Source organism: Benincasa hispida, chromosome 9 (genome assembly GCF_009727055.1).
Source record: "Benincasa hispida cultivar B227 chromosome 9, ASM972705v1, whole genome shotgun sequence".
Classification (NCBI taxonomy): domain Eukaryota; kingdom Viridiplantae; phylum Streptophyta; class Magnoliopsida; order Cucurbitales; family Cucurbitaceae; genus Benincasa; species Benincasa hispida.
The window spans coordinates 66,356,798-66,371,605 of NC_052357.1; the positions used below are offsets into that span (position 1 = coordinate 66,356,798).

Sequence of the window (14,808 nt, forward strand, 5' to 3'; positions counted from 1 at the left end):
TTTCTCGGGAAACTTGAGAACTAATTGGTCCACTATGTTTGTTTAACCTTAGTTTTTTCTGTATATGTCATGAGGATTTAGGGTACAGTTGGTCAAAGATTACAAACTCAAATGTTTTATATCGTTATGTCTGTTATGTAAATAAATATGAATTTCTATGCACTGTAGCACCTGAGTTATAAGTTGGTGTTGAAGTTATGCATACATTGAGTATAAGTTTTGAACTTTATATCAGGTTAACAGATGCTTAGAAAACAGGATTATAGGAGTATGTTAGGCAGTAGTTGTCATAAGAGTTTTAATAATTGCTGCTTTCACATCTCTTCTCGGATTAAGAGGGTAATATGGGGAAGGGTGTGACATCATCTCTATAATCAGAAAACGAGCCAAATAAATAAGAAAAAAAGCACACCACACTTTTGGGAAAATTTACACCTCCAAAAAACATGACTAGAAGTCTCCTTGGAATTTCTAAAAAAACAAACATAATGTGTTAATATCATCCCCATTTTTTAATGTTATCACGAGTTGGGAGAGAGTCGATAATTTATGATTCTCCAAGCACAAATCTTAACCCTCAAAACCGCCTTAATATTCTAGAAAACCTTCAAAAGAGGGTCTTTCCTACCCGTCGAAGAGGAGACTCTACTATGACAGGAGTTAAGCATAGAGGCAAAGTTGTTAGCACTCCCGACAAAGAAAAGAACTTTATTGTCCCAACTCCAAATAATTTCAACTTTTGAGCGACCATTCCTCGGGGGGAAGGAGGGGTGTTAAGAATGTCTTCAACATCCGAAACTAGGAAATTTTCCTTAACAATTGAAGCCTTCCAGCCTAACTAGTCATCAATTAAATATTTCACTTTTTTCCCTCTGAGGTCATCGCTAACCCAAAGAGGTTTACAATTGCCTTCTCTGCTAATCGTAGGATCTTTTTTTTATTGAGATGTGGGCTTCATTCCCCACTTTCCATCTGAAGCCATTTGAGAAGAGATCCCTATCCCAAATGATATTTCTCCAAGTCAAGCAGGGGTTATTCCCAAGAAAGGCCTTTATAAACATCTTTAAAATATCTGTTGCTCAGGGTTTTAGAGAGCAAACTATTAAAGTTCCTTAGAATTCTCCATCTATACTTTGCAAGCATGGCCTGATTAAACAAATTAATATCTTTTTAACTCATGCCATCTTTTTTTTCTTAGTAGAATACTACTACGGTTAATATCTTTGCAGATTCCAACAGGAAACCTAAAGCAACTCATAGTGTATATAGGAAGAACTTGAACGATAGACATAATGAGCACTTTTTTGCCTCACAAAGAGAAAATACGCTCCTCCCAATTCTCAACCACCACACCTGATTCTTCACTTTCTAAAATATTTTATTTTTGTCTCTCCCGCTTGAGAAAGCATCCCCAAATACTGGCCCAGTGAGTCAAGTTTTGAACTTCAACTTGCTAAGCGTTTTAGCCAAATCTGCCTTGATATTCCTGCTTGTCATGACGGAGGACTTGTCAAGATTAATAGTTTAACCAGTTGTTTCTTCATAGACCAGAAGAATCTCTTTTATCTTCGTACAATCACTTTGCGTAGCCCTGAAGAATATGAGGCTATCATCTACAGAAAAGATATGGGTGAGTGGGGGGCATAATTTAGAAAATACGTAAACCATTTAGTTTATAGAGAAAGACTTCCCTATCCATGATGGCCAACACCCGCTTAGCACAGAGAGGAAACAAATATAGAGAAAGATGATGTCCTTACCTCAAACCTCTTCTAGGCTCAAATTCATTATAAGGAGAGTCATTGACTAAGACAGAGAAACTAATAGAATTCAAACAATTCATAATTCGAACAATCCATCTATCATCAAACCTCATATTGGCCATGATTTTCTTGATAAAAACCCATCCCACCCTATCATAGGCTTTGCTCATGTCCAACTTCATTGCAACATACCCATCTTTTCCTACCTTTTGTCATTGATGGCATGCATACATTCAAAACCAAGAACCTCATTATCCAAAATAAGACGACCCGACACGAAGCTGATCGAGTTGAGGAGATAACTTTATCAAGAATCTTTTTCATTCTGTTAGCAAGAGCTTTAGATATCATCTTATAGATCACATTACAGAGACTAATAGGCCTAAAATTCTTTAGTCCTTTCGGATTTTTACCTTTAGAAACTAAAGTAATAAAAGTCTTGTTGATGGGATTTTCACTTACCTCCTCGTTAAGAACACTAAGGCAAATATTCACTGTTTCATCACCAACAATGTCCTAATACTTTTGAAAAAATATTACATGAGCTTCATCAGGACCAGGAGCTTTTGATGGATTCATGCTTCTAAAAATAGCTTTGATTTCACCCTTTGTAAAAGGTTTTATCAACTCCAAACTCTCAGTGTCTGAGACCCGCCTTCGAACCCATCCAAAATCCTATCAAACTTTGACACATATATTTTAATATTTTATTCATGATGGTATGTCAATAAGCTACATAACACTACAAGAAAAAGGTACTCTCCTAACGCCTAACATCATCGGGAAATAGCCAAAAACAAGTCGGGAGATCATCTCCTGATGCTGTTGGCGTTGTTGGGAGTATAGTCGAAAAATCCCTCTCGAAAGACTTACTCCCAACGTCGGTCCCCACCCTGTCGAGAGTTTAAGCTAACTCCTGACGCCATATATACAACATTGGGAGTTAGTTTAAACTCTCGATGGGGTGGCTACCAGCGTCGGGAGTTCATCGTGTATGAATTGCTCATTAATCTTCTGATGAGTTGTTTAACCGTCAGAAGATTCTTTTTTTTTTTTTAGAATATTCATAATTAAATTTAATTATTTTTAATGTTGATCTTCATAACCTAAAATTTAGAACCCTAATCAATAATAATTAAGCAAAGAAAAAACTTTCACATACATTAAAAAAACAACCAAAATTGTTGTTAATATTGTTGTTACATATAAGAGAGATAGGAGCACTAGAGAATAATTAATGTTTACATATACAGGGAGTACAAGAGTGTGTTTACATGTAGCTTCTGACCCTCAAAAGCACCTCCAAAGTATCAAATTTACCTACAATATAATTAAGTCAAGATATTAGATTATATTATCAACCAATAAATCCTGCAAACAATTCTAAGACCCCAAACAAGCCCAAATTATTAACATTTCACACCACCCTCCATAAACACACAAAAACAACAAACTTACACTTATTAACAATTCAACCTACTTCATTGAATCTTACAAACAATTCTAAGACACTAAAGCTTCATTTAGAGCTCCAGAACAAGTTTAACTAAGCTCAACTCACCCCATACAACATTCAAAATTCATAAATTTCAAACCAACACACAAAATCTCATGTATAAGATGCAACACAAGTAAAGCTAAGCTCAACCCACCCCACACAACATTCAAACTTCACCGACTTCAATCAAACACATAAAAACTCCATTTAGATCTTCAAAACAAGTAAAGCTAAGCTCAACCCACCCCTTACAACATTCAAACTTCATAAACTTCAATCAAACACACAAAAACTCTATTTAGATCTTCAAAACAAGTAAACCTAAGCTTGGCTACCAAAACATTCAAACTAATCTCAACCCACCCCGTAACATTCAAGCTTAGCTACCAGAACTGCAAGATAGCCAATAATTTATTATCATAAAGCTAATAGTAAGATATAACTATTTTGCTACCATAACTGCAAGATAGTAACATATTAGGCAATTAGAACTTTGAAATAATCATATCAATACTTTTTATGATTTGTTCTGAGTCTTTTATAAATGGTTGACACTAGGCTTAAAAGTATCAACTTTATTGTTTCACCCATTTTTCTTACATTTCCTATTACTGCTTACTTAGTGGGAGATGGGGTGTAAATTGTAATTTGGACTTTTTTTTTTTTTTTTTTTTTTTTTTTTTTTTTGTCAATTTAACACACAGCTTTTTGTGTATAAACTGATTGGTCTCATTGAATTCATTATGTTTAATAGAATATAAACAAAAAGTCTGCACAATTTGTAGATTTTGTTTATACCTTGAAAATTTGTTGACTCATATGCTTTGGTGGTCACTCAACTTACTAGACTTCCACCTATTTTACTTTTTCATTTTACATTATTAAAGTATTGAATCCCTAAATATCAGGGATTAGTTAGGGATTAGAGTTAGTAATGACAGTTTTAATGGAACAAATGTGTTTTTGGGAAGTAAATTGATCTATAATCAATCATATTCATTATAAAAAAGGATATTGGGCTTATTATTATTTAATTAAGTGAAGCCAAAGAAGAGAATATCATTCCATGTAACAATACCTAAGTAATTAGTCAAAATTTAAATCTTAGAAAAACAATTATCAAATCAAATAAATAAAACTTTCAAGCTAAAACAAGAAACAACACAAATCCCTCATAAATCAACAAAAAAAAAAAAAAAAAAAAAACAAGTTCTAATCACATAGATATACACCATAATCGAAATACCCTAAAACAAAAAGATTAAAAAAATTAAACGAAAACATATCCATCAATTGCACATGAAATTAATAAGAGGAAAACACATGAGTAAAAGAGAAAAGAAAGAATAATGTGGAAGAAACAAAATGAAACTTTACCTCGCTGTCAGCCGAGAAGCAAGTCGAGAGGGAGGCGACAGATAAACAGACAAACAAACGACAAATGACAAATGAATGGACAATAGACGAAAGGACGAATGAGACTCTTAGCGACAACAGCTCTGATCTTTGCTAGGGTTTAAGATGAAGAAGAAAGTATATCTGCAAACTGAATTGCAGATATGAGGTTTTTAAAACCCATCTCCCGACAGGCTATCGTGAGCAATCAAATGTTTGGTCCAAACTCCTAACTTGTTCATTAATGCATCGGGCAATCGGGTCGAACTCCTACATGTTCATTAATGCGTCAGGAAATGGGTTCAATCTCCCAACACGTGTTTCTTATCCGTCGGACGAATTCTCGACGACACGTATACAACGTCGGGAGTTGTCGATAAATCTCGACGCCCCCTTTGCATAGTCGGGAGTGATCCTCTCTTCCGACAATTGATCTCCCAACTGTTGTTTTAGGCGTTGAGAGAGTCTCTTTTTTAGTGTAAAGATCTATTTGTTTAATTTAAATAGAAGTCCTTAAGAAAGGTTACAAAAAATGAGTGTATCAAGGAAGAGAAAGTGTAAGTTTAATTGAAATAAAAATCTATGTAAATTACGTAATATGTGATTCTAGTTCAAAATAGTCGTGACGTGAATGATCGTGAAAACGACTGAATAACAAAGGAAAAACCTAAGAAAACGATTTTTGGGATCAATATTGATGAATCATAATTACAACTATTAAAAAGTACTATGTCAGTTATGTTAGCTTTTAAAGTATGAGTTCTTGAATATGATATATAATGATATATACTATACTTTTTTAAAGTATATAATAAACATAAGATAGGATAGTCGATACATATTAACGTATAAATATACATAATACATAAATATATAAAAGGTTAGATGTTGAGTTTACAGAGCCCTAGCCCAGTCGAACTAAACAGCTCAAGCCCACATAAATTAGTAATCGCCACAGAAGTTTATTGAAATTACCAAATTACCCCCACAAAAACCATCGTCTAGGGTTTCAAACGCTCTATAAATTCATCATCAGCTTCGATTGGAAGCCATTCATTCACAATTGAACATCTTCTTCAGTCTCGAAGTTTCTCGCATTAGGGTTACGTTTTAGGGTTTCATTCTTGAAATTAAAGGTAGTGGGTTGATTTCATTTGGGGGTTAAATTCGCCTCTTCTTTCGGCTACAAGTTCTGAGATCTTTCGATCGGTTTCTTGATGGCTTTGTTCTGGAGGCGTATATTGATTCTCTAAGTTATGGGGATTTTCTTTAGTCCAGATTTTGTGTGCTATCACATCTCTGGTTCTCCCCTACTTAGGTACATTTCATGAAATCCCTCGATTTTGATCTCAACCTTTTACCAAACTAGCATTGTTTTCGTTTTTTTTTTTTTTTTTTTATGGTTTACTTGATTGTTGTATAATGACTTTGATGGATGGAGAGGACATAGGGCTATGGGTTCTAACAATTTCATGGATGTCAATTAGAGTATTTTAAACATTTTTATAGGACTGGCATTGTGCAGAAAGGGAAGTTGGATTGGATTATGGCAAGCAATACAACCCAAAAAACTGAGACCATTTGGGTTGATTTGGATTAGGTCTGATGAAGTTTGGATTCAACTCGAAAAACTGTGAGTTTTCTTCTTGCCTTCTGCACAGATTTGTTTCGGAACAAACAACTCCAATGAGAAGAAGATAATAAGTAATGGAGTTTTAGAGAGGAAAAAGCACTAGATTTGTGAGAGACTTGAAAAGTAATCTTTAAAAAAAGTTTGAAAATGATTATATAACTTATTTTCGAAGAACAAGTTATTAAGTTAGGCTAATTGATGTATACTGTAAGATTTTGAATTTTGTCTAATGAAACTCACTAATTTTTTTGTCTACAAGTTTGTAAATTTTAATAAAATTAAAATTTAGGAGCGACTTTTAAAATTTTGCAAAGTTTTTATAATTGAAAGTCTTGAATTAGATGTCTTTTTGCAAAATCATATCAAATAAAGTTTTGATACATTTTGACGTCATTATAGTAAATAAAGCAATAATTTAATTTAATTGAGGTAAAAGATACTTTGTAATAATCTAGTCCGTGTATTTTTAATTTTGTAACAAAACAATTTAATCCTGAAATTTTAGTGGATAACAATTTTATCCTTGTAGTTTTAAATTCAAAACAATTTAGTCCATAACAGTAAATAAATTTGTCAAAATTAAATGTCAATTATTATTATTTTTTTGATATTTTTTATGTAGGCTTTGTATTTTTCTCTAATTAGTTTATCAATTTATTTATACAAGAAATCTTATTAAATCTCAACTCTAATTTCTCTACAATTAAGATTAAATTGTTACAAACATTAAAGAGGTTTGGGGACTAATTTGTTATATAATAAGATTTGGGGATTAAATTCTTACCTAATAAGGTTTTTGAGACTAAATTGTTATGAAGTAAGATTTTGGGACTAAATTGTTATCTTAAAATTTAGTTCCAAGGATTCATGGATTCATATTTATTTAAACACTTATAATAGTAAAAATTTATTAAAATATACTTTGAGTGGCTATCATCTTAAACACTTTCGTACTTTGAGGAGTTGTCATGTTTCAATTTATTCTTTAAACACATTTTAAATGGTCACAAATCAAAATAGGAGAAAAGTTTGGAGATTAAAAATAATTTTTAACCTTTAATTTAATAATTCTCAACAAGGGAAGATTTTAGTCCTACAAATTCTTGATTTCTCTTCCACAATAGGGAGGTTCCCATTCCAATTGATTCTAGAAAAATAACTGCACATGGTCAGGAATTACTCCTAGTCTATGGATGAACCACCAATATTCTTATATTTTTGGGAAGAATGCACTACAGAAGTTAATCATCAGGATCAAATTGTGACAATTTCAATTTAGAATGATCGGTCCAGTATTACTTATAAAAATGTACCTCGAATAAAAATTAAATAAGAATATCCCAAAATCCGATTCCTTTTACCTTGCAGAAAATTGAACAGAACCACGTTTGATGTAGGTAGCACTTTAAGCGTAATAACTTTGGCCCACATGAAACCGAATCGGATTCATTAATGGATGGTGGAGAATGAATAGGAAAATCGGTCTGACAGAATTTAGGAAGAACAAACCCCTTAGAATGGAGAACTCCATTCTTCCCCTTTCTACTTATTTTTTCTGCCAGAGACACCCATTTCTGCATAAAAGAATTGGAAACTCGAGAAGCTATGAACATCAAGAGCTAGAAGGCTGAAGAACAAAGCTTACCCGTCTTAACTAACTTGATCCAATTCCAAAGCTTTTTTCTGCCAATTCTTTCACCGACCCTCTGCCAAATGCCATCCTGTTGCAACTTCACCGAGTCAAGAAATCGATGTTTACGTTCTACCTTCATCAAATGTGGACTTCGATCCACCACCACAGACCTTAAAGATGGTTCCATTATACATTGCTGGGTTCCCAAAACTCAGGATCAACACCGTCCCAACCTCCTCCTCATCCATGGCTTTGGGACCAATGCATTATGGCAATGGGGGAACGCCATACGCCTCTTCACCTCTCACTTCAATGTGTATGTGCCAGACCTCGTCTTCTTTGGGGACTCGATCACGACTCGGCCAGAGCGGTCTGATTCGTTCCAAGCCGAGTGCATCATGCGAGTAATGGCTGCCAACTCAGTGCAGAAGCTGAGCCTCATTGGATTGAGCTACGGTGGGTTCGTTGGATATTGCTTGGCAGCGAGATACAGGGAGGTGGTGGAGAGGGTGGTGATATGTGGTGCAGGAGTTTGTATGGAAGAGAAGGACTTGAGGGAAGGGTTGTTCAGAATCTCGGACTTGGAGGAGGCAGCCAACATTTTGGTGCCCCAAGATCCTAAGAAATTGAAGGAGTTGGTGAAGTTTGCCCTCTTCAGGCCTCCTCCACTGCGATTGCTGCCCTCTTGTTTACTCGCCGATTTCATTCAAGTATGGAGTCTCTAATCAGCTACTCTTTTTCGCATTCTGTCAATTAATTAACAAACCCATTGCTTTAATGGAGGAATATCTAAAGCATTTAGAAGTATTAGGAGGGTGTCTGAAATGTTGAATTGATTATAATAGTTTATTGTAGGTTATAATAATTGGAAACACCAATTACTATAATTAGAATCCCATCAAATATGGAGTGAACTAAATAGCCCACTCCACCCACTTGCTCAGTGTTTTTTTCTAAAAAGAGTGTTAGATACCACCTACCAAGAAGACTTATACACAATAACTACGAAGACTAAAATTGTATGCGAGATAAAGAAGTTACAATATACCAAGCCCTTTAAGAGGGTTATTTCTCCCCTAAATTCCCACAATGAAAATTCTTACTAAAATGATCTACACCCTCTAATGTGTCCAACTCCTATTTATAACCAAGACATTTTCAGTTACTACCCATAATATCCTTTTAATCTTACTCGTACACCCTTAATACTCTCAAAGGGTGTTCTTCGAGCACTTCCACCCTCTCATCCTAAAGTATAGGTTTTGGAATCTTCAAATTCATTTTGTGACTATTGCTTCTTGGCGCAGGCTATGTGCAGTGAATATGTAGAAGAAAAGAGAGAGTTAATCAAAGCTATTCCAAAAGACAGGAGACTATCAGACATCCCCAAGATCCAGCAGGCTGGTGTCATCTTCTTATATGCATTCATTTCATTTCATTTCATTTTTTCAAGTTTTTTCTTTTCTCCTAAATCATGAGCAAAATAACCTCTGATTTGAAGCAGCCAACATTGATAATTTGGGGAGAGGGTGACAAGGTATTCCCATTAGAAATGGGCTACAGGCTAAAAAGGTAAAGTCTTTGAGATGCTTTCTTGAATAAATTCCCTTTTTTTTTTTTGGTTACTCTTTCTAAATCTATAAGCACTGAAATGTTAGGCATTTGGAGGAGAGCGCTCAACTGGTAGTAATCAAGAATGCAGGGCATGCTTGTGATTTGGAAAAGCCTAAGGAGTACTATCAGCACTTGAAGTCCTTCCTTGGCATCAAGCAGCAAAACCATAAATGAGTTTCAAGTACAATTTGTATTGAACAGATTGGTCAAGAGCCTGCTTCTATATCATTAAATTGTTACTGATTTGGTAAGATTGAATTTTGGTAAACAAATACTTGTTCTCACATTGACTACTTCAGTAGTAAAAAGACTACTTACTCACCTATAAATAGTTAAGGAGACAGGAGGTAGATGTACCTTATCATAATTGTGCTGATAAATAAAGGAATAAAGGCTACTCTATCGAAATTGAAGCGTGTTATAATGATTAATATTTAAATGAGAAAACGTATCTTTAGCTATGGCAATTTAACGAAAGGAGTATGTTTAAAATTACCCAAAAAGTACATTATAAATTAAAAAAGTTATATGCAGAAGGATGTTAAGAAAGCTGGCAGAAACAGAGTATAAATCAAATAGAAAATACTGCACAACAAAGTGTGAAGAATCAGTGAGTACATTTATAAAAGTATAGCAAAAGAAAAGTAAGTGAATCGAATAATTTATATATTGATAGAAAGAAGTTCATGTGAAGAGAAATTATAAAGAAAACACATCAAAATCATTAGATAAAAATAAGTCTTCTAGATACTTCTATTTTTTTTCCAAAACATATTCCTGAAAATATCTTTAAGTATACCAAAATGTCACTGCTATCAAACTGAAAGATAGACCGCGATAGACTCTATCACTGAGCAATAGAAATCTATCGAGTGACATTTTGCTTCATTTGAAAATAAGTTTGCTTATTTGCTTTATTTGAAAATAATCCATATCCTAATGATAGTCGAAAATATTTAAATATCACAGGGTAGAGGTTTTTAAGATTTAGAACTACTTTTCCTATCATGAGATAGTGGATAAAGGTAATCTTATCCTATCAACCATCATAAGGTAGCCACGTGAACTAAAGGTGATTGGCCACTTTTTCGTCCCTAAGAAAGTCTAAGATATTTCCCCCCTAATATTTCATGACAACTAATCTTTTTGTCGATAACTACAATGTTGTATCCATAAATCTGTCGGAAATTTGATCAGTCTTAGGAATAGGAACAAATCAATCGTTCTGGGAGAGGAGGTGGAAAGAAAATTAAACAGGTTGGAAAGATAAGAACAGGAAAAATATGAGAAACAAATCAATAAAGAACATACAGATACACATTGTTTAAAAAAGAAAGAAAAAAGAACAGACCACCTTCCAAAACAGGATTCAAATGTGTTGTGTTTAAAACAGAAAATAGAATACAGAGCTAATAATTGTCAGTGAGCCCTATTGTGCCCTATCAACATGCCCAAATAACATTTAATAATAATAAGTTAATAACTACTGCATGTACCATTGTTCAACACTTCAACCACAGGAACCAAGTGTCGTGTTGATTAACTCTGCAAACAGAATATTTTATCATTTTTGTAAGTGATTGACTGACTGGTGCTGTGTTAAGTTTGAATCAAATTCAGCATGCATAACACAGTGTACCTAGAAATGAGAAAATAAGTGTTAAAAATGTCGTAGGGATTGTCTCACGAACAAAATTGAAATAAACTTACCTCTACCTAAAGTTCATCAGCATTGGACTGTTCTCTTGTCAACTGAACAAATATAAAGTCACCCACTGCGATAAAAAAGCCTAAGTTTCTAATTGAAAGTTAACTCCTACCTAAACTAGATTCAAATGGCAATTCGTAAGCTTTTGATTAACTTGGGAAGACCAACTCTAGGAGAAGCCATGAGACACCAACTATTTACAATCTGATCGTGCCTCATTCTATGTTCTCCTTAATTCAGAACACGGACTCACTGGATATGTTAATTGATTTTTATAACTACAGAAGATAAAGGTCAAAACCTTAACTAATTCCAATCTGAATTCAATATATTTGTTAATTTGATTCTTGTCAACCGAGAAGAGATCAAGGGTTGAAACCAGCGCTATGGAGTGAGATATTAATATGAAACCAAAGAAAGAAAGAAAGACATAGAGAATACATACCACCTTCGTCTGGAAGATCGGAAGTCCACAGGGTTAGATTGTCCCTAAGGAGCTGCATAATAAGGGTACTGTCCTTGTAGGATTCCTCATTGAGACTGTCAAGTTCTGCAATAGCCTCATCAAAAGCCTGCTTAGCAAGGTGGCAGGCCCTGTAAGGATATGACACAGTTATTTAAAAGAATAGAATCAAAGGAGAGAGAGAAGATTGGAGAAAGGAAGATTTCCACCCTTCCTTGTGGTGAAGTAAAGTCCCCAAAATTATCTCATGGTGTCACTATGCAGAAGCTACTGTACCCAGTAAAGCTTTCCTCATAATGACACAAATTAGTGGTAGTTTTTTAAAGACCAAACAAGTGAAATGATGATAATATAGGTTTCTCAAGCCTTCCCATTCATTTAGTAAACTTCCAAAATGGAAATGTCTCCTTGATAAACTGAAAGAACTTTTTGCAATAGTAATTACCATGGTCGGTAATAAAATAATTCCTCGTTTTTTTTTTCTTCTCTCGTTTTGTTGGGGAGTAGTGCCAGTAGATGACAGAAGAAAGAATAAAGGAGAGATGTTAACCTTTCAGGAGAATTCAATATCTCATAATAGAAAACAGAGAAGTTCAGAGCCAAGCCAAGTCTTATAGGATGAGTTGGAGACAAATCAGAGTTAGCAATTGCAGAAGCAGCCTGCACAATGCAGAAACGATCAATTGATATCATTTCCATGGAATTTTAGAAAACAAAAATAGAAATAGGAAAATATAGAGCAATGAAAATGTTTTTCCAGGAATACAGGAAATAAACTTGCCTCGTAAGACTTTAATGACTGATCCGCAACCTGTTTACACTCATCACCGGATTTAAACTCAGCCAAATACCGACAATAATCTCCTTTCCTATAGCAGAAAATAGAGGGAAAACATGGTAAAAACCATGATAATCATGTGAAAGTAAGCATATTAATTGCACCAAAATCAATACATAAACTGCACAGGTATGGTATCTCTCTTCATGAAAACAATAAACTATTTAAGGAGTAAAAACAGTAATTTAGCGATAGCATAAAATAAAGGAGGTCGAGGGAAATCCCCTTAATGAAGTCAAACAAAGATAATAAAACTGACCTATTTGTTATGAGCAAACATATTAATTCATCACAATTGCGCATAATTAGCTTATTTCACACCGTCCTGTTACTTCTACAACATATATCCAACCGTCCTGCATATTAAAGTGTTCTTCATCTCTATATTTAAGTTGACCGGGAACACTAAAAATATCACATCTTATGGTTGAATTCAGTAGATTCTCCAGCTGAGGAACGTGGAAGGAGATGCTGGTCAAAGATTGACAATATGTCACTGCATATTCTGGAGGGCTCATCTTCAACCCGATGCCTGTAACTAATTATCTGTTCCACATTCTTCTCGTTATGTTAGGTAGTTTCCTTCTGTTCAATTGAAGACAAAATACACCAGGAAGCTCGTCTTTCTTATAGCTACCAGATAGCAGATTTTTCTCTTCCACTGTCAATTCCACGTTTAACTTTGCAACTTTCTTCATTTCCTCGACCATTTCTGAAGCATGAAAAAGGCAATGATCCGAACTGTTAGATTCAGTAAACACAAAAAGATGAAGCCTCAAAATAGTATTATACAATGAATGAAGGTAGATGTCTTAGTTGATCACGTTGGCATTCCATCAATATCTCTACAAATCCCGTCAACATTGAAACCAAGAGCGTGAACAATTATCATCTCATTATTGCCAAACTACGATAAGAACATTATAAACGACCAGTGAGAAAATTAAAATGCCTTGTTATAACCAGAACTTTCTAAGCCAGATCGAAATTCCAGATTTAGGCGCCATGATGCCCCAACCCACAAACAACAAATCCTGATTCTACTACTTTTCATTTGAAATTATTATAAATAACTCAATGGATCAGCGACCGATTGCAAATGATGCACACCTAATTAAGTTCGTCGTCAATTCCTACGGCAAAATTACATCCAGACCATACAACGAACAAAATATAGCCCTAGATAAAGTCGCAAGAACAAAAAAGTGATTAAGCGCCATATATATTGCGGATCTACAGTCTCAAATAATCAAAACAACAGTAATCTCTAAGTTAACTGAATCAATCGAGTGAATTAGCAAATAAATACATGATTAAGGAATTGATTGTAGAGAGAAACAGTACGTGCCTTCATATCCCTCAGCTTGCTCTGCCAATCTAGCCAAGTAAACGAGTAGTTCTCTCTCTTTTGCCATCGCTTCTATGTCTCTCTCCTTCTGTAGCTTCTCCAACTGAAACTGAAATCTTGGCTTCGAATTTGCCGCTGCAGAATTTGGGCTCTGCTGCTTTGTACTTTGGCTATGGACGTTGAACTGAGTTCCTCATTTTTCCTATTAATCTTTCGTACTATCATGGCAAGTTAGAATGAGCCTGGGATTTCGAAAGCTCTTTGCTTGAAACGTGTGATATTGGCGCGCGTGTATAGTGAAATCAGCCGTTGGATCAAATTGCAGTTTTGGAAGACGGTCCCCATGAAAGGGATGTGACGTTGACCGTAAGTTGCGTGACGGCTGGGTGATGTAAGGATCGATGGGGGATGTTTTGTGGAGCCCGTCGCATCCGTAACGTTCTTTCGTTTGATACGGTATCCAGTTGTAAATTTTAAATTTCCTGTACTAAAAAATAAAATAAATTTCCTTTATTATTTTGGCTTGATATGTATTCTTTTTTTCCATCAATCTTTTTTATTTTTTATTTTCAATATTCAAGGTCAAACTTTTAAGACACTAGGTTTAGTTCCAAAACCTAGAGATTATTGATCCATATTTGGGATGCAAAGTTACAAAAATGAAGTTTTTCGATATATGTATAAAAAATAAAAAGATGAAATTTTCGACAAATGTGCAAAGTGCAATAGTGAATGTTATTGAAGTTGGTAGAGTTGAGTCTAACACTTATGAAGTCGGTGGACCAAACAATTCCTTAGGTTAAAAATGTTTTTGACCTTTCAGATTTTTTTAAAAATAGAAATATCGATTTAGTTCTTATACTTTTTCTTTTGGCAAAGGTATCATATTGCTAAAAAGAGAATTTGTACCTCACA

At 34.5% G+C, this 14,808-nt stretch overlaps 2 protein-coding genes and 1 pseudogene across 4 annotated transcripts; 1 reads left to right on the forward strand and 2 right to left on the reverse strand.

Moving 5' to 3' along the window:
- Window positions 1-6,300: 6,300 nt before the first annotated feature.
- On the forward strand, window positions 6,301-9,857 carry LOC120085693 (monoacylglycerol lipase ABHD6-like). The gene is made up of 4 exons (XM_039041836.1): window positions 6,301-8,632; window positions 9,230-9,322; window positions 9,427-9,494; window positions 9,581-9,857. Exons 1-4 carry the CDS (start codon window positions 8,003-8,005, stop codon window positions 9,708-9,710), a joined length of 921 nt encoding a protein of 306 aa, XP_038897764.1. The 5' UTR covers window positions 6,301-8,002; the 3' UTR covers window positions 9,711-9,857.
- LOC120085695 (14-3-3-like protein) lies at window positions 8,531-12,946 on the reverse strand. 3 transcript variants are annotated; one of them, XM_039041839.1, is made up of 5 exons: window positions 12,805-12,946; window positions 12,489-12,576; window positions 12,258-12,367; window positions 11,690-11,838; window positions 8,531-8,668 (listed from the first exon to the last, which is right to left on the reverse strand). In XM_039041839.1, the coding sequence occupies exons 1-5, from the start codon at window positions 12,846-12,848 to the stop codon at window positions 8,652-8,654; spliced, it is 408 nt and encodes a 135-aa protein (XP_038897767.1). In that variant the 5' UTR covers window positions 12,849-12,946; the 3' UTR covers window positions 8,531-8,651. The 3 variants fall into 3 exon arrangements, with proteins under 3 accessions (XP_038897767.1, XP_038897765.1, XP_038897766.1); XM_039041837.1 differs by lacking the exon at window positions 8,531-8,668 and adding an exon at window positions 10,836-11,081; XM_039041838.1 differs by lacking the exon at window positions 8,531-8,668 and adding an exon at window positions 10,836-11,175.
- LOC120085696 lies at window positions 12,930-14,190 on the reverse strand (annotated as a pseudogene).
- Window positions 14,191-14,808: the final 618 nt, after the last annotated feature.